The sequence below is a fragment of the Mus musculus genome, chromosome 14 (assembly GCF_000001635.26).
Source record: "Mus musculus strain C57BL/6J chromosome 14, GRCm38.p6 C57BL/6J".
In the NCBI taxonomy this organism is placed as follows: domain Eukaryota; kingdom Metazoa; phylum Chordata; class Mammalia; order Rodentia; family Muridae; genus Mus; species Mus musculus.
In genome coordinates, this window is record NC_000080.6 from 65,666,041 (window position 1) to 65,693,875 (window position 27,835).

Genomic DNA, 27,835 nt, shown 5'->3' on the forward strand with positions numbered 1-27,835 from the left:
AGTGTGTGAATTGTCCAAGTCCTTTGGGAGTGGATGTAACTTCAGGAAATGCCAAATTTGCTGAATGAATTGAGAAACGCCAGTTCCGTGCTACAATAAATTTTACAAGACTTGCTTCCTTGGGTGTGTCACAAACCAGGTCTAGCCGCCATTTTCTCAGAAGCTGTCCAAAAAGTATTTTGAGCAAGGCCTTTAACACAATCACTGAGTCCCAAAGCCAAGGGCTGGAATGCTGTGCAGAGAGTTGTAAGTCTGAGGATGGCCACAAGGGGGCAGGCGTAGTCCAAACTCCCTCTAGAAGTTGCTTTTAGAACTTTTTTTTTTTTTTAAATAAAGACTGGAGGTTGGAGCACCTCCCACCCAGTCAGTACCTAGCAGAGCTGTGGGTGACTCCACAGAATATCTCCGGATCGCTTTCTGAGGCTGACCGACGCTGCACCAAGACAAGGAGTCCCACGTGCAGACCTGTTATTCAGCCACTTTGTTGAACGGATCCTCCCATAGAAGTGACTCTGTGGCCCTGGCCTAAATCACTAGGTGACCCTGAAGACTCTTTCTATATGACTCCATCTGGATTTGGCTGGCTGTGGGTACAAGCTTCAAGGGACTTTCTGGGTCTTCGTGGGGCAGCAGTCAGCTCTCTGGCTACCATGGCAATCGCTGGGAACTGAAGGGACAGGGCCCAGCCTCAGCACGGGGCATACAGGTGAGTTTTGACATTTTGACCTAGAAGCTTGGGGTAATGGTGTCCCAAGGGCAGATGGAGGAAGCGGTGTGCTGGTGAAGCTGAGAGTTGGGAAGTCCTGCTGACAGAGGACCTGGAGTTGCAGGCCTCCAGGTGGGAGGGTACGAGGGATCTGAGCCTGTAGACACACAGGGGCCCCAGGACTCAGTTACTAGAGCTGTAGTGTGTGAGCCCGCATCCAGATGCCAGAGGGATGCTATGGCTTCAGTGGCATCTCTGGCTGTCTTATGTCACAGCTCCAGAGCCTATTCAGGGAGTAAATGCATGTGCACAGTATGCAGTGCGCATGGGCGCATGTGTGGGTGCATGCATGGGTGCATGTGCATGCATTGTGCGTGGGCATGTGTATGTGTGTAAACACACCAGGGTGGGACAAATGAAGCAGGAGGTTATTAGTGAAGCATCTGGGCCTCTCTAACTGTGAGTTGGGACCCGGTGAACTGATGAATCCAGTTAGAAAAATAACAGGTTTAAGACCTATCTAGTAACTTTTTCTTGGGGGCCAAATTTGCAGTGACTTTATTTGGTTTAAATGAGTTTTAGAACCCAGGCAGTCCAAAGAGAAGCTGTAAGCCCTGCCAAGTGAGAGACCAGAGTCCACGGAAAAAGATTCAGAGTCGCAAGTGAGGCCCCTGATCTAGCTCCCTGCCTCAGCAGGAGTTTAGCCCTTTTGGTGCTCCCAGAGAAACTTCCAGAACCAGGGTTCAAACCTCAGTCTTAAGCCACTTTTGAGGTTGCTTTTTTGTGAAGGGAACCCCCACACAACTTCATTTCTGGGACTTTTTGAGCAATGGGGAGTCCTCAGGACTCTGAGATCCCCATCTGCTGAGGAAGAAAGAATTTTACAGTCTTTGACTGTCCCCTGTCTTGCATGGCTTTGAAAGGTCCTCGCTCCTGTATCAGCTCACATGATGCTCACTGTGTCCTCTTCGCTTCCCCCTTCCCAGGGAGGTGTTCCGCAGAGTGGACTTCACATCACAGGTCAGCAAAGTAGAACACCTTCCCAAACTGAGAGATAATAAAAGGAGCCCTTGTGCCGTGAGCTCCCTCCCTCCGGCACCTGTGCAGAGGGTTCGAGGGTGTCCCAGGGCAGCTGTCAGATGACTCTGGAAGCAATGCTCATCCCCTATTCTCACCCTTTGTGGGGAATGACTCATAACAACCCCTGGGTGGCTTCCTTCTGATTAGCAAAGCTGAAGTCCAGGCTCCTTGAGCACCAGGGGACCTGGGGTTCCACCCATGTGACCCAGGTTTCCCTTCAAGCCTTCTCCTCTGCTCATGCCCTTACAGATGTGCACTAGCTGCCCCTCTGGTGTGCCTAGTGCAGCTCCTGTTACAGCGGCCCTGAAGGTGGCCACTGAAAGTAACAGACATACATATATACCTTTGATACAGCAGCCCATGATGGAGTCAGTGCTGTGTGTGGAGACCCCTGAACCATCCATCTAATTACTGCCTCGTTGACTCTTTATTTCCAGTATTATCATTCTTGCCTCTTTGGTCTTGGTTAGGTTATCTTTAAACCAGAAATGCCAAAATGATTGATCTGCCTTCCTGCCTTGCTCATAGTGCTCCCAGGAAGTGCTCCCAGGAAGTGCTCCCAGGAGGTTTTGGGGTGTTGGGGGGCAATCAGTCTGAGGCCCAAGGGGCGTCTCCAATGCACCAGCAGCTTCCGTGATCACCACTACTCTAGAAGATCAGCTGTGACGTGCCTGAGAGCACAAACTGAGTCTATAGATGGTAGAAGAGGATCTCAGAGTTCAGAACCTGCTCTGGACTCTGAGAGGAGAAAACAGAACCCCACATAAAACTAGGGCAGGCAGAACGTGCTTACATTTTGTTTCCACGTAGTAAAGAATTGACCATTTCCAAAGTCATCCCTCTCACATCTGGACCTGCTCCGTCCCGGCCCCTTCCTCTAGGCCATTGCTCAGTCCATCCAGGCAGTGGGGAGAATGGCTAGGAGGAGTTGCTGGTGGACACATTCTAGGTCCCAGGGGTCTGGAGTTGATCAGGAGGGAAGGAAGGTGGCATGAAAGAGGTTCTGGGGACCTCTGGCTACAGCCCCAGTTGCCTTTGGCAGAGCAACAGTTATCACAGGCTGCAGAGACAGTGGCCTCCAGCTTTGTAGCTTCTTAAGACTGAGGCCAGAGGGGAAGGACCACACACATCCTGAGACCAGGGAGGATCCCCTATATGTGAGTAGAGCTGGAGCCATCCTGTGCCCCACCTAGAGGTCCTTGCTGGGCGGAGGGCTTGGATGGAGACCAGTTAGGAGATTAGCAGATTGGACACCATGGGGGAAGGCACAGAATGGCTAAGCAGAAGCTGTTAGAAGGTGTTAGCATGTGAGAAGTTCTGATAGACCCAAGGACCATCTCCCTCCCCTGTCTCTCTCATAGACTGGAAGAAAGACCAGTGTGTGTGTGTGTGTATCCAAGTGAATGAGCCAGAGCAGGGGAATGTGACACCCCCCTACTTGGAGTGATAGACCAGAAGACCCCATCGATCCTGGGTCGTTGCTTGGGCAGTTAAACAGCCACTGGTCAATTTTAGCCTCTTCTCCTCCCCAAAGGTCAAGTCTCCATTCTTGAAGCTTCTCTGGTAGCCCAAGCTCAAGTTGTAAAGAGAGAGCAGATGGTTTTGCTTTGCCCTTTCCCCTCCTTCTTTGTCCCCACGCCCTACCTCTAAAGAGGGAAGGATGACTCCTAAGACCCATCACAGTCTCCCAGTCTCCCCACTGGCACCTTCCAGGCACCGTACGTCTCACCCAGGGCTGTGGGTCCTGCTTATTTCTCAGGATCTCAGTGTATCTGGTCCATGCTGGGTTTGTGCCCATCTTCCTAAGGGTTTTGTTTTTTCCAAAACTCACATTGAAGATAAATAAACACCTCTCCCATCTGACTTATTTTCTCTCCTCTTTCCCCCCTTTGCCTTCCTTCCCCTCCACTCCTTCCCTCTCCTTCCTCCCTTCTTTATTTTGGTTAAATAACCAGACAGCTAAAGAACATCAGGAAAACAAGTTGACGCACACTGACAGCCAGTTAGAGTTGTTGCTGAGGGTAATGTGTAAAATTACAGGCCATGTATGTGAAGAAAAAGCCAAAGGATTTTGTATAAACAAACGCTTTGCGATTCGGTTTTTATAAAAAGGATTTTTCTCATTACACAAAGAATGCAAATCCATCTTAGAGAACTCAGAAAATCCCTTCCAGCCCTGGTCTCATAAAGCCCTTCTCCCCCAGAGCCACCCGCACAGGCTCTGAGGATGGCCTTCCAGTCACACAATTATGCACAGCAGAATGAGACAGTGTGGGCCACACTGTGATGCAAACAGCATGGCTGGGTCACTTCAAGTGAGAGTTTCCCAAGACAGGAGCTCAAGACGCCGCCCCAGCCTTGGGGGCATCATGTAGGCAGAAGCCCCCTGGCCAACAGTTGCTCAGTAAGACTTATGGAGACTACTCACCCCCTAGACTCCTCAGGAGATGAATTCCTGCCACAGCCTGCTGTGGGGTTAGGGACCATCTGACGGCCTCAGCTGACCCTAACCCATGTCAATGCATCTGTGCTTTCAGATTCCTTCTTGCAATTATCCCACCCTCCCCGGTCACTGAGGCTTACACAGTGGTTCCCAACCTTCCTAATGCTGTGACCCCACCTCCAGGCTGGGGTCCCATGGGTGGGCACCTGTTTCTACATTTGTTTGTCACATAGTTGACTCTGTGTCTCCTTTGTCCCCTATGCTGCCTGGTGTCTCTACTGCTTCAGGATACGATGGACAACAAAGCCATGTACCTGCACACCGTGAGTGACCGTGACAACGGCTCCATCTTTGAAGAACCCTTTGATGGCAGGAGCCTGTCCAAGCTGAACCTGTGTGAGGATGGTGAGTGCTTCTATCTGTCTTGGGTGTTGAAGTTCTTTCTGGGGTGTTGAAGATCCTTAATTTCCACTGTGCTTTGGATACCCCAGTGCCTGCTGCCTTCCCCATTTAGTTCTACAGATATTGAATGTCATAACTCCAAAAATCTCTTTTGTGACTTTTCTCACTCATTCATATCAATAAACCTGTATCATTAGCAAAATGAGAACCCATTTTGTAGATGGGCTGGCTGAGACAGAGGACGTCAAATATTCCATAACTCACCAGTCCCTCAGAGAGGCTCCAGCACAGAATTGCCAGCACTTGTCCCCTGTGCACCAGCAAGCAGGCATTTAGTACATATCTGTTCTGTTATTGGGCAGGTATTTAATAAGAGCTTGCTTCACTCACAAACCCACTCTTCACTGGGCTTATGTAGAAGAGAACACCGCCCTACTTCTGAGAGGAAAGGAATGGGACCTACAGGGTTGTTTTGAAGGGACATCAGGCTGGGCACCTAGAAGCAGTTCCTTGTCCATGGTGTCGTGTGCAGCCTGATTCTTTGCTTTGTGACACTGTCCACAGCCTTTCTCAGCGGCCTTGGCTCTGCCTTTTTCACACAGGGGCAGGTATAGGAAAGCAAGAGGTGTCTGGGAGAAGAAGGAGGGGACAATCCCTACAGGAGGGGCAGATAAGGAGATCTGAGCTTTGAAGTAGGGTTCCTTGACCCACCCTTGGGAACTCTCAGCGTTTAGCTCTTCCTCTGAGTTCTAGTCTACATGTTGGGTATCAGGGATGCTCTGGAGAGAGACTGGGACAGCGCCTGCCCTCAAAGGGCTCATGATGGCTAATAGGAGGAGCAGGCTTGAGAGCAGTCCCCTTGGTGTGGACGTTGAGGTAAAGCAGGGAAGAGCTTAAGAATGGCCGTAAGATGTTTGGCTCACCATTTGAGGGCGCAGAGCATAAGAACAGACAAGGCGTGGTGGCAGGGGCCACAATGCACCCCCAGTCAAGAAGCAGAGATGATGGAGGGGGTTGCTAAGCTCCCTTTCCCCATTTTATTTACTTGGGGACCCCTGCCCATGGTATAATGCTGGTGGGACTCCCCCTTCAGTTAAACTTCTCTGAACATCCTCCCAGACACACAGATAGATGTGTCTCCAAGGTGATTCTAAGCCCCATCACGGTGTCAATCAAGATAAAAGATTTTGAAAGAGAAGAGTTAGAGAAAGGTTCTGTCAGCTTGTTCCCCAGACTAAGCCAGTATCCTGACACCTGGGGAAGAGAACACAAGTGTACATGTGTATGCCACAAGGGGTGTGTGTGTGTGTGTGTGTGTGTGTGTGTGTGTGTGTGTGTGTGAAGTCAGTGAGGATGTTGCTGGAACCATGCTCTTGATCCAGTTCTGTTCTCATTAGCACATTGTTAAAGAGGCCGAGATTCGCCAGAAAGTACCATGGTTGTGAGTAGTTGAAGGGAGTCACCCAGGGTCAACCTGGGACACCAGGCCTGGAGTAGGGGCGAAGCCTGCAGCATGGGGTGTCACCAGGACTGCCACTTTTTTTTCTCCCCTCTCCCGTCTCTCTCCCCTATGTTCTGGACCTCAGGTCAAAAACAAAACAAAAAACAAAAAAAACAAAAACAAAAACAAAAAAAACAATCATTTCAACCAGGGAAACAAAACCAAGCAATGAGCCCAGCTTCTGTGTTTCCTGGTGCCAACCTGAGAGATCTGCCAGAGAGCATTGGCGATCCAGTGATCGATGGGACTCTCAGCTGTGCTAGCGTCCCGAGCAGGCCTTCCCTGGGCTCCTGTTTCCAGTGCAGTGAAGCCAGGAGCTGTGGATTCCAGACTGACTTTAGGCCTGTGTCTCCATCCACCAGAAGAGGAGACAGCTGGTATCTCTGAGGTCACTGCCTTAGGGGTGTGGCTCTTTAAATTCAAACTCGGAGAATGATGCTACCCAATTTAAAAGCCAGTTAAAGCCCAGCCCCTGAGCACATGGCCAAGGAACCCAAACTCCCCTCTCTCACGCTGATACCCGCCTTCAGGATGGAGTCCCCAGTCTTCTCCCCAGCCTCCACTACAGAGTGCATACCATCTGGCCTCCCATTTTGCCTCCTGCCTGCTGCCCTCCCACCTCTGTCCCCTCTCCTCTCATTTTCCTCGCTTCCACAACCTTTTCTCTCCTGACTGCACTATGCAATTCGTGAGTTTATTATACTGTTTGTTCTCGGCATGGAAGCTGGAGGAGGGCTGGCACCTTCTCCAAAGGAGGAGGAGTGCTTTGCTCACTGATGCCTCTGACCCCCAGACCAGAACCAAGCACTCTCTAAATACTAAAGAGTGGAGGAGTGCGAGGATGGACAAGAGCTTTCGGACCTTGGAATCTAAAATCAACAAAACAGACGCCTTCGCTCTCTGCTTCTGAGTTCTCCGTATTACTTTACTCTTTGTCCCAGGCCCGTAGGTTCTAGGAGGAGGGGACACAGGAGTGGGGAGATTTGTGTTAGGCAAAATCTGTGGGTCTGTTTTGGAAGGACCCTGGTGCTTTTTTCTTTCTTTCTTTCTGACCTTCCTCTCTGGAGAACAAAACAGAGGAGGGAGAAGAGGGAGTCCAAGAGAGGCAAGGGGAAGCTGGAAGGAGATAACAAACGGATGGAAGCCTGGGCCAGGCCTATCCCAGAGGCCTTCAGTAGATTAAAATGGAGAAGGGTTGGCTGAGCTCCAGGCCCCCCTTACGGCTGCCTCCTCAAGGTAGAGTGGGAGTGGAGAACGAGTGTTTCCTCTCGTTGGAGGCTGGCTCTTGGGTCTTGGCATGAAGCAAGATCCTTAAAACACAGCCTGGCTATTCAAGTGTGACTTTAAGAACTTTGGGTGGGGGCTGGGGAGATGACTCAGTGGTTAGGAGCACTGGCTGCTTTTCCAGAGGACCCGGGTTCAATTCTCAGCACCCACCTCACAGCTCACAACTTTCTGTAACTCCAGTTGCAAGGAGTCCAACATTCTCACATAGGCATATATGCAGGTAAAACACCAATGCACATAAAATAAAAATAATAATTTTATATATATATATATATGAAAAAACTGTGAGTATAAGTACTCATGTTAGACAGAGGTCCTGTCCGGGCGACATCCTTTCCAGGTCTCTCTTGGCCTCCTTGCCAAATGATGGCACTCACAACATGAGTCTGTCGATTCTATTCAAACCTTCTTGTTCTTGCCCAGCTCCTGAGGCAGCCACCTTCTTCTCACATCATATTCTTCACCTACCTGTGCCCCACCTATCACCTCAAGTGCCACCCCCTGCTCTATGCCCCATAGAACGCTTCTCCAGGCACATCCCTGCTCTGGCTCTTAGAGCTTGTGCTTGTTTCCAGCCACTGCCCAGAACACCTGACAGGGACTACTTACAGGAGGAAGGGATTTTGGGGATCACAGCTGGGGAGGTTCTAGCCCATGGTTGGCTGGATTCAATGCTCTGAGCCAAACTAGAGCAGGACACCATGATGAGTGGCTCACAGGCAGAGGAGGCTGCCTTTTGACTTTACAGTGGCCAGGAAGCAGAGAGTAGTTCAGTCCCCAAGGACATGCCTCCTGTGACCTACTTCCTCCAAGCAGACCCAGGTTTCAGAAGTTTCCACCACCTACAAATGATGTCAAATTACAAGCCCATCATGGTGTCAATTAAATGAGAACCCAGATCCACCTCACTGTGGACCAAGGAGGCTTCAACACCTGAGTCTGTTTGGGAGATATAAACCATAACCAATAATTTTGTAAAATGTAGTGTATTCTAGCTGGCTGGACTCTTCTCTGGGTGGTGTGCGTGTATGTGTGTGTGTGTGGTGTGTGTATGATATGGTGTGTGTATTGTGTGGTGTACATAAGGTATGCGTATTGTGTGTGTGTGTATGGTATGTGTGTATGGTGTGTATAATGTGTGTGTGGTGTGTATATGGTGAATGTATTGTGTGTGGTGTGTATGGTGTGTGTGTGTGTGTTTTTGTGTACAGTGTGTGTTTGGTGTATAGATGGTGTGTGTATGATTTTTTTTTTTTCATCGTTACTGCACTCCAAATGTCTTGAAGCCAGGGAAGGTGACAGGCTCTTCTCTGGGTTCTCCGGGAACTCTGTAGGTAGCAGGCACTCAGGAAGTGATATTAGTGTATGACTTATCCAAGGCCACTCACGTAGCAACAGGACTGAAGCCTGACTCAGGGCCTCTCTGCCTGTGGTTCAGAGTTCTTTTCTGGGAAAAGAATAGGAAAGTATTGGCTGACAATCCCCTCCTCTGGATTCTGAACTGACAGAGAAATTGAGTGGGAGACAGGTAAGACTGAAGACGCAGAATCTGCCTTTTGCCTGGCAAGGCTACCTTCAGGGATGTGGCCTGGGACTGCCACTGGCTGCCAGTGGAGTCCTGTGCAGCAAGGCGTTCATGGGAGGACAATGATCACCTAGCTGGCAAGCATGTGTGTGTGTGTGTGTGTGTGTGTGTGTGATTGCACCTGGTACTGACTCTTATTTGGTTGCTGTGCCCTACACTCCTCATGAGAGGATTAGAGACAAAGGACTGGAGGGCCAAGAGCTCCTGCTTTGCAGGCTAAAGTAGGAATTCCAGAGCATAGAAACAGTGTGTCTAGGAGAAGTGAGAGAGGTCTGAGGGTCGAAGCCTCGTGCTGCTTGCTGGGCTAGAGGGTCCATTGCCAGGAAGTGTCCTCGGTGGACAGGAAGGGCCTCCTCCACCATATCTCCTGCAACCACCTTGCAGTTTCTACTACTCACCTTCTGTCCAGTCTCTCTCTCTCTCTCTCTCTCTCTCTCTCTCTCTCTCTCTCTCTCTCTGCTTGCTCCTAGCTTTTGCCGTCTTCTCTCCTTTCCCATGCTTCCACTCCTCTAATTCTTTTTTTCCCAGGTGATAAGGAAAGGGAAGGGACTTGGTCCATCATTGGTCCCCTGCATGCAGCATCCTCCCATCCTTCCAGCTGCCCGCCTTCACTATAGCCTCTGTAGCTCAGGTTCTCTGTACTCTCTGAGGCTGCTTCCTGCTTTCTGTGTCCTATCGCGCAGCAGTCTCCCTGGAGCCCACTGTAGACTGTAAGGCTAAGGGCAGAGCTACCACCTGCTAGGCAGTAGCACAGGGGATGTCACATCAGAAATGTTTCGGAGAAACTGCCTAGAAAAGACCTGAAGAGCTCTTTGCTCCATGTGGTCTTCACTGGTTATCCCTCTAAACTGAAACTCAGCTGACAGCCAGTCCTGATTCCTATCCTTTCCTTCCCTCCCAGGTTCCTTCCTACAGCTCCTCACCTCCCCCCTCCAGCCTTTGTTGCCTCTGCCTGTTCAGCCAGCTGAGGACTGCTCCAGGTTGGCTCTAACACACAGAGGAGTCCCGGGAATGGAAGGTGCCTGGCTGGGCCAGCCTCCTCTGAAGTGTGTGTGTGTGTGTGTGTGTGTGTGTGTGTGTGTCCCAGAGAGAGGTGTTAGAGTTAGGAAAACATAATCCTGCTCTCTCCGTGGCCTCAGCCCGCCCCACCACACGCGTGGCGTCATCCACGGCTCCCCATGGGAAGCCAGGGAAGGTAATGAGTTGCATGTGCTTCTAAGTAGTGGCAGGATGCCTGCAGCCTGGACTCCCTGGTCCCTTGTTTCTTCCCTATAAAATTAAATTACTCTCCCGGGGGACTTGCTGCATCTACCTTCCATCCATCAAACGTCCCTGGCATAGCTGCTGGGTTGCTCACAAGGTCTGGCTATGACCTCACTGAGGGTCACCGCCCTTCACAAGGTTAGAGCTGAATATGGGCGTTAACCCGTTCAGTACTGTAACACCCGGAGACATGCCCTGTTAAATAAGAGCAGAGAGTAGATTGGGTTGTGCCCACTGGGGATGCTGGTGGTCTGGTATCCTTACTGGCTTTCCTCTTCAAGGCAAGAGAGGGAAGAAGAGGTCAGAATTTCTGTCTGTCAGATTATAGGCCACCCACAAACCACTGTGAGCCTGGGCACAGGTCCTCAGGCCCGGTGCAGATGCCTGTGTGTGGCTCTCTGATACCACTTGACCCTGTTCTGCACTCTGCTTCATGTCTCCTCCGGTTCAGGTACCAGGGGCCCTAGCAGGAGATGGCAGGAGGGAAGACATGGGGGCTTGAGTGTGTCCTATACCCCAAGACCTGCTCTACAGGGCCACCTCAGGCTAGGGGACCTTTCTAGGAAAGCTTTTCCTTTCTGAGTTCCAGTTACTCTGTCTCGTGTCTGAGGCATCCTCAGGCCCAAGGTGATTGCAGCTCCAAGACCCTGTTCTATGTCTAGTGGGTGTCTCACCTTTTTTTTTTTTTAAAAAGATTTTACTTATTTCTTATTTTATGTGCATTGGTGTTTGCCTGCAGATATGTCTGTGTGAGGCTGTTAGTCAGACCTTGGAGTTACAGACAGTTGTGAGCTGCCATATGAGTTCTGGGATTTAGAGCCTGGGTCTTCAGTGCTCTTAACTGCTAAGCCATCTCTCCAGCCCCTAGACCATTTTTTTTTTAAATCTAAAAAGTCTGTGCATAGGAGCGGGCCATCTGATGCCCAGGGGTTGGCTTTGCTCAGAGTCCTCATCCTTAAATGAAAATAATGTCATCGTCCTCCCAGGATCATGCACGACAGTAGACACTCAGTCCCATGAGTTTCTCTGTTTATCTGTTTGAGATCCTGAAACCCTTGGAGAGGTGGGGAAGAAGGAAAAGGAAAGAAGGGAGGGAGGGAGGGAGGGAGGGAGGGAAGGAAGGAGGAGGGCCCTAAATAGAGGACCACAGACAAACCCAGCATTAAACGTGTGTTGTTTATCTTTGCTCAGAGATGCTGAGCTTCCTTCAGCGGCACACCCTGCTCTGTTTGGGGGTGGAGGTGGCCCAGCTGCAGCCTTCAGGGATACACCAAGCAAGCTCAGTCCCTTTCAGATGGCTCAACCTTCCTGTCTTCAAAAGCAGACACCCATGTGACCCTTTTCATGTGACCTTTCTCATGTGACCCTTCCCTTGTGACCCTTCCCATGTGACCCTTCCCAAGCCTTTGCTTGCAACTGCTTGCAGAAGGGAGGAAGAGAAGACAGGGGCATTAAACTTGATTTTTCCCTACCCAAAGGAGAAGCCAGTTCACTCAGGCATAGCCGGGGAAGGAGCTGGGCCGGGGATGCAGACCTGCCTGAGTCCCTCACTTCCACGTTACAAACGTTTTCAGCTCAGGCATTTGACAGGGACAGAAGAGGAAGTTGAATCTTTACTGGAATTTGGGACTACTCTACAAGCTGATGATCTTCATGGAGGGTTTTGGTTAGTTAGTTTGTTGTGGAGTGTGCATGTGTGTGTCTAAGTCGGAGGTCTGCCTTTAGTGTTATTTCTCATGTATCACACAACTTGTTTTTCTCTCTGACCTGAAGCTCACCGGCCAAGCTGGGATGGCTGAGCAGTCAGCCCCGGGGGCCTGCTTGACCTCCTGTCCTTGGTGCTGGGATCACAAGCATGTACTGCTGTGCCCAGCTTTCTTCATGGCTTCTAGAGATGAACTCAGGCTCATCTAAGGATGAACCTAATGTTTGCAAGGGGAGCACTTCACTGAGCCATCTTTCCAGCCCGAGAATGGGATCTTTTGGCCTGAATGTAGGCAGAATTGTAGGCTTGGTGCTCTTTGAAATCCTGGATGTTTAGGCAGTTCCCCCACCCCCAGCCCCCTGTATTTGTAGCATCCTTTTAAAGCAGGAGCACTGCCTTTCAATTATTTAAGTGACCATTTTTTTTTTTTAGAATTTCATATGTGAGTGCTGTGTTGACATCACTTCCACCCTTCACCCTGTCTCCCACCCCAACTACTCCCATTTGTTTAGGGCTGACCACTGAGTATTGGGTAACCCAACAGGGTCTTGTTCTAGCAGAAGCGGATCTTTTTCTCTCAGCATCAGTAATTGCCTGTAGCTGGGCATCCAATCCTCGGTCCACCTTGATATCAGTCTTGTATCAGTCTTGTTTAAGTGACCAAATTTTTGAGATTTCACAGGTATGACTTCCCTGTTGTGACTCTTACAATCTTCCTGTCCCCTCTTCAGTGATGTTCCCTCAGCCATGGGTATGGGAGTTGTAGTGTAGATGCATCAGTTGGGGGTTGGGCACTCCACAGTCAACCGTTCTCTTCATTTTGAGTAGTCATGGCTTCGTGTAATGGACTCTGTCTGCTGCAAAATGATACTTCTTTGAGGAGGGGCAAGAGCTACACTTACTGTGAGCAAAAGAATATGTATTTAGAGTGCAGTTAGGAATTACACTGGCTTAGGTAAGCGGCTGGAGCAGGTTTTCCTGTATGATCAATGGCCTCCCAGCCACCGGTAGCTGGTGGTTGTCTATGTTTAATGTACCAGACATTAATTCTCTCCTGTTGAATTAGCCTTAAGTCCAATTTAGACAGTTGTTGGCTGCCTGCATGACATAGGTACTACGTCTTGTACTGTACCCTTGGGGATATCTTGCCTTGCTGGTCATTAGTGTGGTCTGTAGGCTTTACAGCTGGGTAAGACTATCGATTGCTTTTTCTCTCTTGGCAGCTTACAACGACTCTACAGATACTACCTGGATTGTGGTGGCACACACCTTTAATCTCAGCACTTGGGAGGCAGAAGCAGACAGATCTCTGAGTTTGAGGTTAGCCTGGTCTACAGAGCGAGTCCCAGGACAGTCAGAGCTACACAGAGAAACCCTGCCTAAAAAACAAAACCCAACAATCTTCGGATACTCCTCGGGGAGAAGGTGGCTTCTCCGGGTCAGTTCCTCCGAATCATGTGTCCAAATACATGGTGACTTCAGCAATAGGGTCTCTGTCACCTTCAAGTTCTAAGAGGCAAGCAAAGGCCATGGTAAAAGCCTATACTACTTTGGGATTCTTTTTGACTCCTCTGACCGACAGCTCGAAGGGAGGTTTCTCATGCCTGGCACTGGGAATTTTGTTAGATAGTCTATGGCTCTTGGTGAAAGCATTGTTACCTCAAGTATAACACACACACACACATATAAATGATATGTATAACATGTATATATATTTTGTATACATACTTATATATGTATATATGTTATATATGGTAAATACATATTTTTAAGGAAACCTGATATAATATGATTCCACTTGGGACAAGAATAGTGGTAACTCCATGGCTCTTTCCATCCCACTTGGTGGCTAGCTGGCTCACCTTGCCTGCTCTTTACCCCTGGACTCTTTTTGTATCTCTGTCTTAGCTCTAAAGGCACAGCAGCCAGCAGGCTGTCCTTACATTGGTTTCCTGTGAAAGATAAGCACAAGCCATTGACTGTTTTCTAAGAATCTTTATTTGGAGGAACCAGGGGAACAGATGGGGTTTGGGTCACAGAAACAAAATGACAAGACAATCTGGAAGTGTTAGGAGGGGGCTCTCCTAGAGCCCCATGAAGTGGAATTAGCTCAGGCTGCCCTTTCTACCACCTTCTCTCCTTTTCTTAGGAATGGATGTGAAAGGTTGACAATATGGGTGGGTGATCACATCCTTCTGCTCTGGCCTGTCTTCCCCAGGACTAAGCAAGGCCTGAGGTGAAGCAGGATCACTGTTTGCTGCTCGCTGTAACCCAGTTAGCTGTGCTGAGATAGGATACAACCAAGCCAAGCGGTGCTGTTGGGTTTTCTTTTTCCCCCTCCCCCTCAACAATCAATACTTTAGCTCAGCTCATCAAAGAGAGAGAGGGGCTTCTCCCCATCAATAACCAGCTCCACAGTGCCTGGGCACCAGCTAGCTGTCTTCTTATCCACTTCAATTCTGACAGTATCTTCCTGCAAATAGCATCAGACCCCATAGACAGAGAGGTCTTACCATAACACTGTCTCCATTAGAGAGCCCACTCATGCACCCCAGGTGTGGTATGCACTTCTAACCCTGGCTATAAGTCAGAGTTCCCATGAGCCTGGTCCTCTGGTCTAATTGTTTTCAGTGGCTCAGGGCTCAGGAAAACACTATTTAACTGCATGTCCCCATTTATTACAATAGGTGTTACCAGGGACACTGCTTGACAACCACAGGGAAACTTTGTGTAGGGTAATGGGTAATGGGTTAGAAGCACAGAACCCCTATAACCTCCGGGGAGACACCGTTTCCAGCACCATCCACAAATTCTCGAAGCCTCCAGAAACCAGTATTTTATCTTGTTTTGTTTTGTTTTATCTAATTATCTAGCATGATTAAGTAACTCACTAGTTATTACAATCAGCCTTTATCCCTTTCTGCTTCTTAGTGGTTGAGGGGAGGACTGCACTCCACCCCTCTCTGTGTACTTTGCTCTTTTTGGTAGCCAGGTTGATTTTAAAGCTCCGTAGGTGGCCCCGCCTATCTTACTGATGCACAAAAGGCATTCTCTTTACTCTTGAGGTTCCAAGGGTTTGGAGAGATTTCTCCAGAATATACAAGGAAGACTGCGGCCTGTATCACCATATCAAAGATGTTTAAGGTCCTAGTAAGACTTACTGCATGGCCCACTGTCCCTTCAGGCCAGAGGCTTCCATTCTGCATGGCCCCTGCTGCATGGGTATCTTCCTCCCTTTTATGAGCAAAGCTAAATGGAGTCCCCATTAAAGGCACAGAGTTCCAGCAGCAGCCGAGACCGAGGTCATCTGGGGCCGCCTTTCACTGTGCCTATTGTACAATGAAAACAGTGTGAGGGATGAGTAACCAGTGTGAGAATGAAGCTGATCTTAATGAAGTCAGACTTGGGCAGGTTTAATGGAGATCCTTGGATGAGTTGAGCCCCGAGGTTCCTCCCAGTAATAAAATGCTAGCCCCACCTGCTGTTTATGGGCCCCGGACCAGTGAGAACCAAAGCAAAGGACTGTCCTGAGTATAACCACTCAAGTTGTGGATTCCATATCACCCCATCCCCTGTTTGCTGTTGTTTCCACACAGTTTCTTTAGAGATAAAGATTTATCAGGCCCAACTTGCAAGTACATTTGTAGATGGGAAGAAAAACAAATTTAAGAAGATAACTCCCCAAAGACTCAAATTATAACTAAAAAACTGAAACATTATTTCTATTTTTGAGGGGAAGAGTGTATTGATGAGGGACAGCGTGGGATGCTTTGACCTGGCCTCACAGCCCTTACGTGACAGAGAGTCTTTAAATCTCCCTCCAGAGTCCCCACACCCATTCCTGCCCTCGTGACAGGGCTGGGAGCAGGGCTGGGCTGCTTGACACTCTTCTTTGGGCACACTCTTGCTCTCATTATTAAGAGTACTCCACACTTCTAACCTCTGGGAATAATAAAATACTTTAAGACAATCTCATTTTGGATATATCCTATCGAAAGAAATCAAATGCCCCCCCCCAATAGATATTTCGTTTTCTGTCCAAAAATGTGTCTTCACATTTTCTCTTGCTGTGACAAGTGACTTGTTCTAGAACCAAAGACTCCTATGCCCCAGATTTCATCACTGGATCAGAACGAGAATGTGCAGAGTGGAGTTTAGCCCAAAGAATGTCGAAGAAAGTTCCAGGGAATTGATTACATGGTTTGCCTACGTGGGCACCCAGTGGTGTTTGGAAGTCCTGGGTGTGTAGGGAGAGCCAAGCCTTCGCTTGTCTTTTCAGAACAAAGTTTTGCTCCAAGTTGCATTTTGTAGCCAAGTAGAAATTTGCCAATTATTTATTTGTATGAGACCAGTGTAAGAGATGACCTTTCCAGCAAAAATAAATGTGCTCACATTCCTGCAGAGAACCTTACCAAGCCTTGCTGCTCCCAGGAACAGGAAGGTGACTGCAGTATGTGGAGTCGACAGAAGCTCACGCCAACAGTTACATGTAATGAGAGATGTGTGTGAGGTCCTGGCATAGTTCTCTTGATGATATTTAGTAATCCTCAGTGTACTGCCTTTATGTGTGTTACATATGTGTGTGTGTGTGTATGTCTGTGTATGCATGTGTGTGTAGTATGTGTGTGCATGTGTGTATCTGTGTTTGTGTATATGTATACATATGTCTCTGTGTGTATTTGTTTGTGTATGTATGTGTGTATGCATGTGTATGTATTTATATATATATGTATACATGTGTGTATGTAAGTGTATACATGTGTATATGTATGTGTCTGTCTGTGCCTGTGTGTGCCTGTGTGTGTGTGGATATAAAAAGTAACCAGAGGACAATCATGCATGTTGGTCCTCAACTGATGTACACCTCTCTTTCTTTTCTTTTGAGACAGGGTCTCTCACTAGTTTAGAACTCACCAAGTGAGCAAGACTGTGAACCCCAGTCTCTACCTCCCTAGTTGTTGGATTACTATTATGGCTGTGTGTGTGTGTGTGTGTGTGTGTGTGTGTGTGTGAGTGTGTGTGTGTGTGTTCTGGGACTCAAACTCAAGTCCTCATGCTTGAAAGGCAAGCCCTTTACCGACAGCCATTCTCCCTAGTCCCTTCCTGAACATTCTTAATCTTTATCTACCTACTATGAGGATGTTAATGCACGTGTGATGATGTTACAGTTTTTCCTTAAATAAAATTAACTTCAAAAGAGGGATGATATCAAGAATGTAAGAGCCTGGGAAACCTGGCCATGGTAAAAAAAAAAAAAGTATAGACAGCATGCAAGCACAGATATTTAAAGATGGAGAGGCACCAGCAGTTACCTGCAGTAAGGCAGCAGCCACCTGCTCCTTACCTAGATCACTGTCTCCTATACTGGCACACTGAGCCTAGATCACCATCACCTATGCTATCACACTGAACCTAGGTCACCATCACCTATGCTGGCACACTGAGCCTAGATCACCATCTCCTATGCTGGCAAACTGATTCTAGATCATCATCTCCTATGCTAGCACACTGAGCCTAGATAACCATCTCCTATGCTGGCACACTGAGCCTATACCACCATCTTCTATGCTAGAACACTGAGCCTAGATCACCATCTCCTATGCTGGCACACTAAGCCTAGACCACCATCTCCTATGCTGGCTCACTGAGCCTAGACCACCATCTCCTATGCTGGCACACTGAGCCTAGACCACCATCTCCTATGCTAGCATACTGAGCCTAGATCACCATCTTCTACGCTAGCACACTGAGCCTAGATCACCATCTCCTATACTGGAACTCTGAGCTCTTTTTTTAGATCACTTTATGTGGATTTAGTTTTCAACTTGCTCAGAGCTGTTAGCCTCAACCTCTGCTGACCTCTTGGTTCCTGTCCATCACTTCCTGGTCACTGGCTGTTTCTTTCAGAGGCCGTAGCCTGAGGGAATTCCTTTCCCATGATCCTCTTAGAGCTAGGATTCCTCAACCTTCCTAACCTAAACTTTGCTGTCACCCTTTAATACAGTTGCTCATGCTGTGGCAATTCCCCAACCATAAAATTACTTTTGTTGATATTTCATACCTATAACCTTTCTACTGTTATGAATCATAATGTAGATATGTATGTTTTGTGATGGTCTGACCCCTGTGACAGGGTCATTCGACAGTCTCCCCACACCAGGGGTCAAGACTCACAGGTTGAGAGCCACTGGCTTGGAAGGTTTTTGTTGTCATTCACCATTTTCTCTCCATCAATCTGGTCACCATGTCCCTTCAGCTGCAAACAACAACAAAACCTAATGGCTAGCAGCTTTGCCAGGACTCTCTTTGGAGCTGTTCTTGCATTGGGAAGAACATTTCTTCTCGGAGTCTCAGCTTTTGAATCTACAACAGCTGCTCACTGAACCATGAGGCTGGAGAAACAGGAGGACATCAGCCTCTCAGTCAAGCCCGTCCTTCAGGCTCACCAGTGTGGGATCTTTCTATGGAGACTCCCCCCTCAGACTGACTCACTGCCTCTGCCAGAGCACTTACTGGACCATGTCACTCTGTTCACATGCCTCCTTGCTGTCCTCTGGGATTACTGGAGGGAGGTGGTTATACTTGTTGATTGACGTGTGCCAAGCCCCTGTCTAGGAACCGGGATGGAGGCAGGGTATACCTCTTCCTCATATATACCTTTATACTTCTGTGGCTGCTTATAAATCTATTGGTTATTCTGTATGACAGTTTACTCTACACACACATTTTCTGAGAAGGCCAGGGGTGTGCAAGGAAAGTCCCAAATTTGCCATCTTTTAAAGATAAAGATGTTGCTCAAAAATATGCTTCTACACTTGATCTTAGCCAAAAAAGACCAAGCAACAAGAAATCCTCTGCGGTCTGGGGAGATGGCTCAGTCAGTAGAGCATTCGCTTCACAAGCATGGTGACCTGACTTTGATCCCCTTTAGCCCACGTCAGAAACCAGACTTGACAGCGAGTGCACACCTGCCGTTCCAGCACAGACAGGGAAACACCTCCACTCTCTGGCCCTGCCGTCTAGTCTAATGGGCAGGTTCTAGATTCAGTGAGAGATGTCACACACACACACACACACACACACACACACACACACAGGAAAAAGGACAATGATAACAAAAGCTCCTTGGTCTTCATCTTAATCTCTTCCCTTCCCTTGGTGTTATATCCTCTAAGCATCTTGCTATGGTAATTTTGTTCTGCTTGTCCGAAGATTTGTGGAAATATATGTCTGAAGCCCTTAGCCTGCTGTATTTGGAACTGCTTTCTTTATTATTAGGAAGGGATTAAGGCTTCCTAAAAAAAAATGCCATTTCAAAGGAAGGTCTAGTCTCCTTGTGTTTTTTGACAAAGGGATCCATCACAAGTGGGTGTTCAAATAAAAGATAAAAGGAAGGGGGCTTCTCTTTTTTTCATGCAAAAAAAAATATTGTGCTACTGTGCAACGTATAACTCGACACTCTTCCTGTGGCAAGCTAGTGACATGCATACAAATGGCAAAGGTTGGATCTGACTCAGCAATGTACATAGCAGTCAGTCTCCTCCTCCTACGTGTTCTGAGACTCAAGGAAGGGAGACCCAGAGTAAGACAGATGGGACTCCCATTGTGATAATGTGTACAGCATTACACAATGCTGTGCCTACCGCCCTAGCTCTTCCAGGAGGCAGGCTTTTCTCTGTAAAGGGTCAGTAAGCTAGCTCTCACCAGAAGTAGAAGTGTTCCCAGAGCCTACATGTGCAGGAGTAAAACCAGCTGCATTCTAGTGTAGAAAGAGATAGAGAATTCTAGAAAGATAATTTCAGGTAAGTTAGAATGATTTTCTGTTCAAATGCTAGTGAAAATTTTGACTCTCAAAATTTGCTAACAATTAAGGATTGAGGGAAATGATCATTGACTTTTATTTCTTTGGCAGTGGAGCTTTGAGTTGTGCCTGATGTTTTATGGCAAGATTGTTGAGACCGTCCCGCTTGGTTTTTTTTTTTTTAATTTTTTACTAGGTATCTTCCTTATTTACATTTCCAATGTTATCCCAAAAGTCCCCCATACCCACCCCCCCACTCCCCTACCCACCCACTCCCCCTTTTTGGCCCTGGCGTTCCCCTGTACTGGGGCATATAAAGTTTGCAAGTCCAATGGGCCTCTCTTTCCAGTGATGGCCGACTAGGCCATCTTTTGATACATATGCAGCTAGAGTCAAGAGCTCCGGGGTACTGGTTAGTTCATAACGTTGTTCCACCTATAGGGTTGCAGTTCCCTTTAGCTCCTTGGGTAATATCTCTAGCTCCTGCATTGGGGGCTCTGTGATCCATCCAATAGCTGACTGTGAGCATTCACTTCTGTGTTTGCCAGGCCCCGGCATAGTCTCACAAGAGACAGCTATATCTGGGTCTTTTCAGCAAAATCTTGCTAGTGTATGCACTGGTGTCAGCGTTTGGAAGCTGATTATGGGATAGATCCCTGGATATGGCAATCACTAGATGATCCATCCTTTCGTCACCCGCTTGGTGTTTTAAAGGCAGTGTTTACAATGAAGTGGAATATATGAATGGGAACATGTTCAAGTCAAACACTTCTGAGAATCCAGAACTGTTTGGATCCAAAGGCATTCATTGCCACCCACTACTTCCCAGTAGTAATAAAACCTCCAGAGGCTAAGAATTAGTAAGGACTGTCAAGAGGAAACATGATCTTTGCTGATCCTCAAAGCCAATGAAATGTACCGAGAAATTGCAAGTGCCCCACCATCTTTCAAAGGTTTTTCTTTAAAAAAAAAAATACCAAAGATTTCAGCATCTCTTGCCAACCCTTTTCTTCTCAGTACCTGCTCCAGTCAGGAGCAGTAAAGGACAGTCCCTCTGGAGGGGTCTATCATTTCCAGAGAGCCAGGCAAAGACATTGTTCTTTGAAAAGAATATGTCTGGGATGGGGTAGAGAAGTGCCCCTTACTTTCTTTCCTCTTTTAATTGACACAGCAGTGGTGGAAGTTTATAAGTTTCTTGGTCTCTGGGTGGAATTTAAGGACTGCCTTGAAGGACAAATTGAGTTGACAGGTCACCTGAGTCCTAATGCAAGGTTTGTCACTAACAGTAGCTGCTATTTGTGATACTAAGGACAGGGCCTAGGGCCCCATGCCTGCTAGGCAAGCACTCTACCACAGAACTACCAACTGCCCTATTATTTTTACTTGGAGTCAAGGGCTCAGTAAGTTACCCAGGCTGACCTCAAACTCACCATGTAGCTAGGACAGTCTTAAATTTGCCATCCTCCTGCTTCAGTCTCTCAAGTAACTGTGTTGATAGGTATAATGGTTACTCTTTCTTGCCTGCCTTTCTTTCTCTCTTTCTCTCTCTCTCTCTCTCTTTCTTTCTTTCTTTCTTTCTTTCCTTCTTTCCTTCTTTCCTTCCTTTCTTCTTTCTTTCTTTCTTTCTTTCTTTCTTTCTTTCTTTCTTTCTTTCTTTCTTTCTTTCTCTTTCCTTCCTTCCTTCCTTCCTTCCTTCCTTCCTTTCTTTCTTTCTTTCTTTCTTTCTTTCTTTCTTTCTTTCTTTCTCTCTCTTTTTTTAGACAGGGTTTCTCTGTGTAGCCTTGGCTGTCCTGGAACTCACTCTGTAGACCAGGCTGGCCTCGACCTCAGAAATCCACCTGCCTCTGCCTCCCAAGTGCTGGGATTAAAGGCGTGCTCCACCACACCCGGCATGGTTACTCTTGATTGCCAACTTCACTAGGTTTTAGAATCACCATAAAAACTTCCCTCAGTGTACCTGTGAGGGTCTTTCCAGAAAAGTTTAGCTGAAGATGGACAGCAGCATCCTATGGTCTAGAATTCCAGCACTGACTAAAAAGGAGGAAGTGGATGGAGGACTAGGGTTCATCTCTCTTTGCTTCCTGTCTGCAGGTGCAGTGTGACATCACACTCCTGACACCCTGCAGGGCGGATGACACCAATACCTTCTTTCCTTGTTGCTTTTGTGGGGAATTTTATTACAACACCAAGAAAACTAACTAGGACATCAGGCATTCAGTTAGCTGACTTTGGATGTGAGCCCAAAGAAGCTGGACACGCGCTCCCTCTGTAAGGCCCATGACAACAATCGCTGTTTTATTTTCGCCAGATGCTGGTGGTCTGACAGCACAGGATGAAGTTACTATGGTTTTTGGTAAATTTAAACACAAATTTACAAGCTGGTGATCAGATTTTGGTTCCAGATGCATTTTTATTTCCACCTTCCCCTTCGTTTAGTTTTTAGTTAGTTGCTGACATTAAAGTTAAGGTAGCAATCAGAACTTCTAGCATAGAGGTTCTCAAACCATGGGTCACGAATCCCACAGGGGTTGCATATCAGATATCCTGCATATCAGATATTTATATTACAATTCATAAAAGTAGCAAAGTTACAGTTATGAAGTAGCAATGAGATAGTTTTATGGTTGGGTGCCACCACCACACAAGGAACTGTATTAAAAGGTTGCAGCCTCAGGAAGGCTGAGAACCACCGCTCTACCATCTCAAAAATTCTAGGTCTTATATAGCCCTCAAGTTCTTCCAGAACAGGTGCCCCTGTCTATGGTCTGGCAAGAGTCCCGTGCTTGATTCCCATTTGTTCCTAATCACTGCAGAAGGTGGGACTTGCAAGTCCCACTCTTTTAAATTCATGATTAGCATGTGTGTATGCATGCTTATGTGTGGGTACGTGTGACAGTACCCTGTGGAGGCCAGAGGAAAACTCTATGGTGTCAGTTCTCTCTGTCCACCTTTCTGTGGGCCGAGGAGACCAAAGTCAGGTCCCCAGGTATGTGTGGCCAGCATCTTCACCCGTTGAGCCACCTTGTAAGGCCAGCGATGATGATGATGATGGTGATGGTGATGGTGATGATGATGATGGTGATGATGACGACGATGATGATGATGGTGATGGTGATGGTGATGATGATGATGATGATTGCAACTGGACTCCTCTGGGAGTGACTCTTACCATACACTCTCAGTGACAAAAGGACCTAGTGAATCTGGTTAGCTTCAGGGACTTCCTGAAGCCATTTTGAGTTTATTTCCTCCTCATAAACATCTTAAGTTCCCTAGAAGATGAAAAGTTTTCATCGAGGAGGAAACTGCTCTACAAAAATCTGACATTTTGTGGCTGTTGGATTTTTTTTTTAATTTATTTACATTTCAAGTGTTATCCCCTTACCCAGTTTCCCAAACTCCCAGAAACCCTCATTCCCATTCCCCCTCCCCCTGCTTCTATGAGGGTATTCCTCTACCTACTCACCCACTCCTGCCTCCCCACCCTCAATTCCCCTACATTGGGGGATCTATGGAGCCTTCATAGGACCAAGGACCTCTCCTCCCATTGATGCCTGACAAGGCCATCCTCTGCTACATATGCAGCTGGAGCCATATATACTCCTTGGTTGGTGGGGTCAGCAATTCTCATTTTAACTTTCCTTTCATAGTCCCTGGATCTTGTGAGATACTGATGCTTGGTAAAGAATGGACCTTAAAGCCTACTTTAGTGTGTTTCTATTACTTGGAGAAGGGTTTATGGTGACCACACAAACCTGTTTGGGTTATTCCTAGATGGCAGATGGAGAGCAAAAAAGCTGAACAGCATGTGATGGCCCTAGAAAGTTCCTGATTGTGGGGGCTGTGTTGCAGATGTGCAGAAGGGGCATAAGCATCTGTATGCAAGATGGAGAGGTGAGACCTCACAGGAAAAATGAGGTTGTTTTCATTCCTGTTTCATTTCTCCTCTTTTAGGTCCATGTCACAAACGGCGGGCGGGAGGCTGCTGTACACAGCTGGGCTCCCTCTCAGCGCTGAAGCATGCAGTCCTGGGGCTGTATCTTCTGGTCTTCCTGATTCTTGTGGGTATCTTCATCTTAGCAGGTAAGAGCAGTCTTTCTCTGTCCACGCCTTTGGGGATGAGAGAGGAAGACTCAGAGGCTCTGCTCCCACTCTCACTGTCATAAGCCCAAAGGCTGTCCTTGTTGCTATGGAAACCAAAGAGGAAGATGCTGGCTGTTCTTTCTGACTGGACATGGCTCTTCAGTAGCTTTGTCTTTCTATGTGGGATGGACTGGCAAGGGAAGCTATCTAAGAGGGTGGAACCTCTGAATCCAGTAGGAGAGATCTGGTTTCCCAGGGTGATTTCTGACTATCCCTGCATCTTCATGGGGTACATGCCTTATTCCAGGACTCTCCAACCTCTGGGATGTGGTATGTACTGAGCAGGATGGGGTTTATCTTAGTTCTTTCCCTGGGGTGTCATCAAAATAGAGACATAGCACTTTGCTGCTGAGGTTAATCAGGGTTGGGGAAGCCTGCTTCCTTTGCAGCTACAAGGAGCTAGAATAGATTCTATCTCAACTAAACAGGTTCTTCCTCGATGTTTGTTTATGAGATTGGACTTTGATGGGTGGAGTGTATGGAAGAGGAGCACTGCCAGGGCAAGGCAGGCTGGAAGATTTAGAAAAGGACCTGGAGGTGGTGGTGTACATCTTTAATCCTAGCACTTTGGAGGCAGAGCCAGGCGGATCTTTGTGAGCTCAAAGCTAGCCTCTTATACATAGTGAGTTCCAGGAGAGCCAAGGTTATATAAAGAGATATTGTCTCAAAAGAAGAAAAAAATTTGTTTTTGTTTTTGTTTTCGAGACAGGGTTTCTCTGTATAGCCCTGGCTGTCCTGGAGCTCACTTTGTAGACCAGGCTGGCCTTGAACTCAGAAATCTGCCTGCCTCTGCCTCCCGAGTGCTGGGATTAAAGGCGTGCGCCACCACTGCCCGGCCCAAAATAAACAAAGAAAGAGAAAAAGAAAGACAGAGACAAGAAAGGGATCCAACAGGAGTCTGTTGACCTTCTGCTCCCAGTAGCCTGGCTCCCCACCTGCAGGTCATCCCACCATGGTAGAGAGTAAAACCAGGCCCTGGTGGTCTCTTCCTGGATATCTCCAAAGGAAGGGCCACTCGTTTATCACTTTCTTAATGGAGATATGGCCAGTTTGACAATTGGCCAAAGGAGCTCTCTCTCACGAGAACCTACCGTGCTAAGACTGAAACACAGCTAAATATGGGCCAGGGGATTTTCTCAAGGAGTTTCCACTCTAGAGGCTGATTCAGGGTCAGACGACTAAAGCCCAGTCAAGGCGAAAGGCAGTGGGTTCTGTGCTAGGGTGTAAGTGGTGCTGGGATGGTGATCTCTGGGAAATGGCTGTAGCATGAAAGAGGGTGGGGTTGTTTGGAGCAAGGCTGCTGACCAGGCAGAGCTGACTTGCTCAGGGTGGGGTCCATGAGTTAACTAGAGGGCAAGACTCTGGAGGTACAGCCCTTACAGATGACCCTTTGCAGGAAACCCCCGAGAGCGATGCCCAGGACCTCCCTCATCTTGACTCACTCTGCATCAAGTGGGACAAGCCACTTGGGCATTGCAAGAAGATAGTCGGTGTTGCCTGTGCCCTCATGTTCCCATAGTCAGGGTCTCAGGGGTGGTGCCTGTCTTACCAAGCACTGCACTGAGGGTGGCCAACAGCAACATGGAGAAAAACTCATGATTCATCCTGACGACCAAAGGACGGTGTCCAGCAAGGTCTACCATGGGCCAAGCCAGCCAGGAGATGATTTGAACATGTTCTTGGTCTGCTCGGTGAGAGCTTGGGATCCCGGTTTTGTGGTTTTGGCTGCCAAGACCATAACAAATTTCTGGAATGTTTGGAAAGTCTTTCAGCCCAGCATGAAAGCCATAGTGTTACAACTGCTCTGAACAAAAACTTTTAGGTGACCAAAGGGGGTTTCCAGGAGAGGAAGAGGGAGGGAAGGGACCTAGGATAGGACTCCAAAGACCAAGGACAGGAATAGAAGGGTACCATCTCATCTCAAGAGAAACATGGAGGAGAGGAAAGTCCTCTTCTGATATCTGAAGAGCTGCTGCCTGGGGAAGGGTAGACATAGACTCCTTGCCTTGAAGGTGGACCACCCAGCAAAGGGTGAATATGGTGACGTCCATTCAGAACAGAGACACACTCTCTGAGGGCCAGTGCTGTACAGCGTGACAAGGAGAGGCTCTTTTCTTGGCTCAGTGGTCCGAAACGATTTATGATGATATCCTGGAAGCTTCAGAAAAGAGGGCGGGGTGTGGTTTCCCAACCCTGTGAAACTGCTGCCAGGCTTCCTTGCCTATTCAAGATGTTCGTACTTGAACAGGGTTTTTACATTATCATTGTCACCTTTGAACCTGTAGGTTTTGCCGTAATGTATTACTGCCTGTACTCGAGGAAAATTGAGCAGATTGGAATGGATCTCTTGGATCTGAGGGTGTGGCCATTGTCACTTTCCTAGGTTCTTTTCTGGATAATTATGTTAGCCTCTGGGGGATGTGGCATGAGAGAAGCCCACGAAAATACAGACAGCACAGTTTCTCCAGTTGAAGGAGAAGGAGGTACTGAGCACAGGTCCTTGAGGAGGCTCTTCCCTGTCTTGCAGAAGAAGGTTCTTTGATGGCCTAACTGAATACCTCTAAGACTTTCCTTCCTAGGAGATACCAAGATGGTGGGAAATGGAGGGGGTGGTTCAGGGTGACCCCAAACTTGAAAGGCTGGCTGCCTCTAGGTCACTGTAGAAGCTTCATCTCCAGCCAGACTTTCCATCTACAGTCAACATGCTCTCCTGTATTGTAGCCCAGGCTGGACTGGACTTCACTATGTAGCCCAAGTTGGCTTCAAATTCTTGCCAAGTCTCTGTCTCAGACTCTGGAGTTATAGGCATTTACTATGACACTCAGCTTTAACTCTTTTTTATTGTCAACAGTGGGCATTGCCATCATCATTTTCAGTCATGAGAATAAAAAGGTATGAGGTATGTATGCTGCTCAGTGTGAGTTTAAAGTCTCCCCCCAACAAAGACACACACACACACAGGCACACACAGAGAGACATACACATAGAGACACACACATACAGATATACACACAGACATACACACAGAGACATACACAGAGACACACACATGGTCACACACACAGACACACATAGAGACATACACCCAGACTCCAGACACACACAGAGACATACACACACAGAGACATACACAGACACACACACATGGTCATACACACAAACACACATAGAGACATACACCCAGATTCACAGACAATCACACACAGGGAGACAGATATACACAGAGACATACATAGAGACACACATACAGACATACATAGACACACAGACACACACATACATAGAGACACACATATAGACATACACAGACACACACAAACACACACACACACACACACACACACACACACACACACACACACACACTGTAGCTTATGTTTCATAGCAAATTTATGCAAAAAGAATGTCCCGTTCCTGAAGCTGGAGTTTTGGCGTCCTCAGCCTAGGGAAGATCTGGCCAACTGAATTGAACCGAGGGCTTACTTTTCTATCACTTTGTTTCAAGCAAGTTGGTCCCTGAAACCTGCAGAGGAGGAAGCGCGATTAGAACACCCTGCATCTGTACTGTGGATTCTGATCACATCAATCATCTTGGAGGTCAGAGTGTGATACCATTGGTCTTTGTTAAGACAATCCTGTGACATTCCACCCTGTTTGTGGCTGCTGTCAAGGACATCGCCCATTAGGTTACAGAATCCTGACTCTGAGGCCAGCAGAGTTTTCCTGCCTCGCTGCAGAAGGAAGTATACATTTATGAAGAGTGACCTTGCTTTCTCCCCAGGAGGCTGTGAATCTTAGGTCATTAAAATCACCTTTGGAGGAGGCAATTAATGTGGATAGAGACAGCTGTCACCTGTTGTACCTTGTAGGAATTTGGAAGTAATTAAAATGAGAACTGAGAGACAGATCCGCCATCCAC

At 47.7% G+C, this 27,835-nt stretch overlaps 1 protein-coding gene across 2 annotated transcripts in view; it reads left to right on the forward strand.

Annotated features, from left to right (window-relative positions):
* Positions 1-362: 362 nt before the first annotated feature.
* The window catches only part of Scara5 (scavenger receptor class A, member 5), a 98,424-nt gene continuing 70,951 nt past the window's right edge, over positions 363-27,835 (forward strand). For both annotated transcript variants that reach the window (NM_028903.2, NM_001168318.1), the window contains exons 1-3: positions 363-706; positions 4,517-4,634; positions 23,728-23,856. In NM_028903.2, the coding sequence (NP_083179.2) occupies positions 4,523-4,634; positions 23,728-23,856 (241 nt within the window). In that variant the 5' untranslated portion in view covers positions 363-706; positions 4,517-4,522. The remainder of the gene's footprint in view (positions 707-4,516; positions 4,635-23,727; positions 23,857-27,835) is intronic.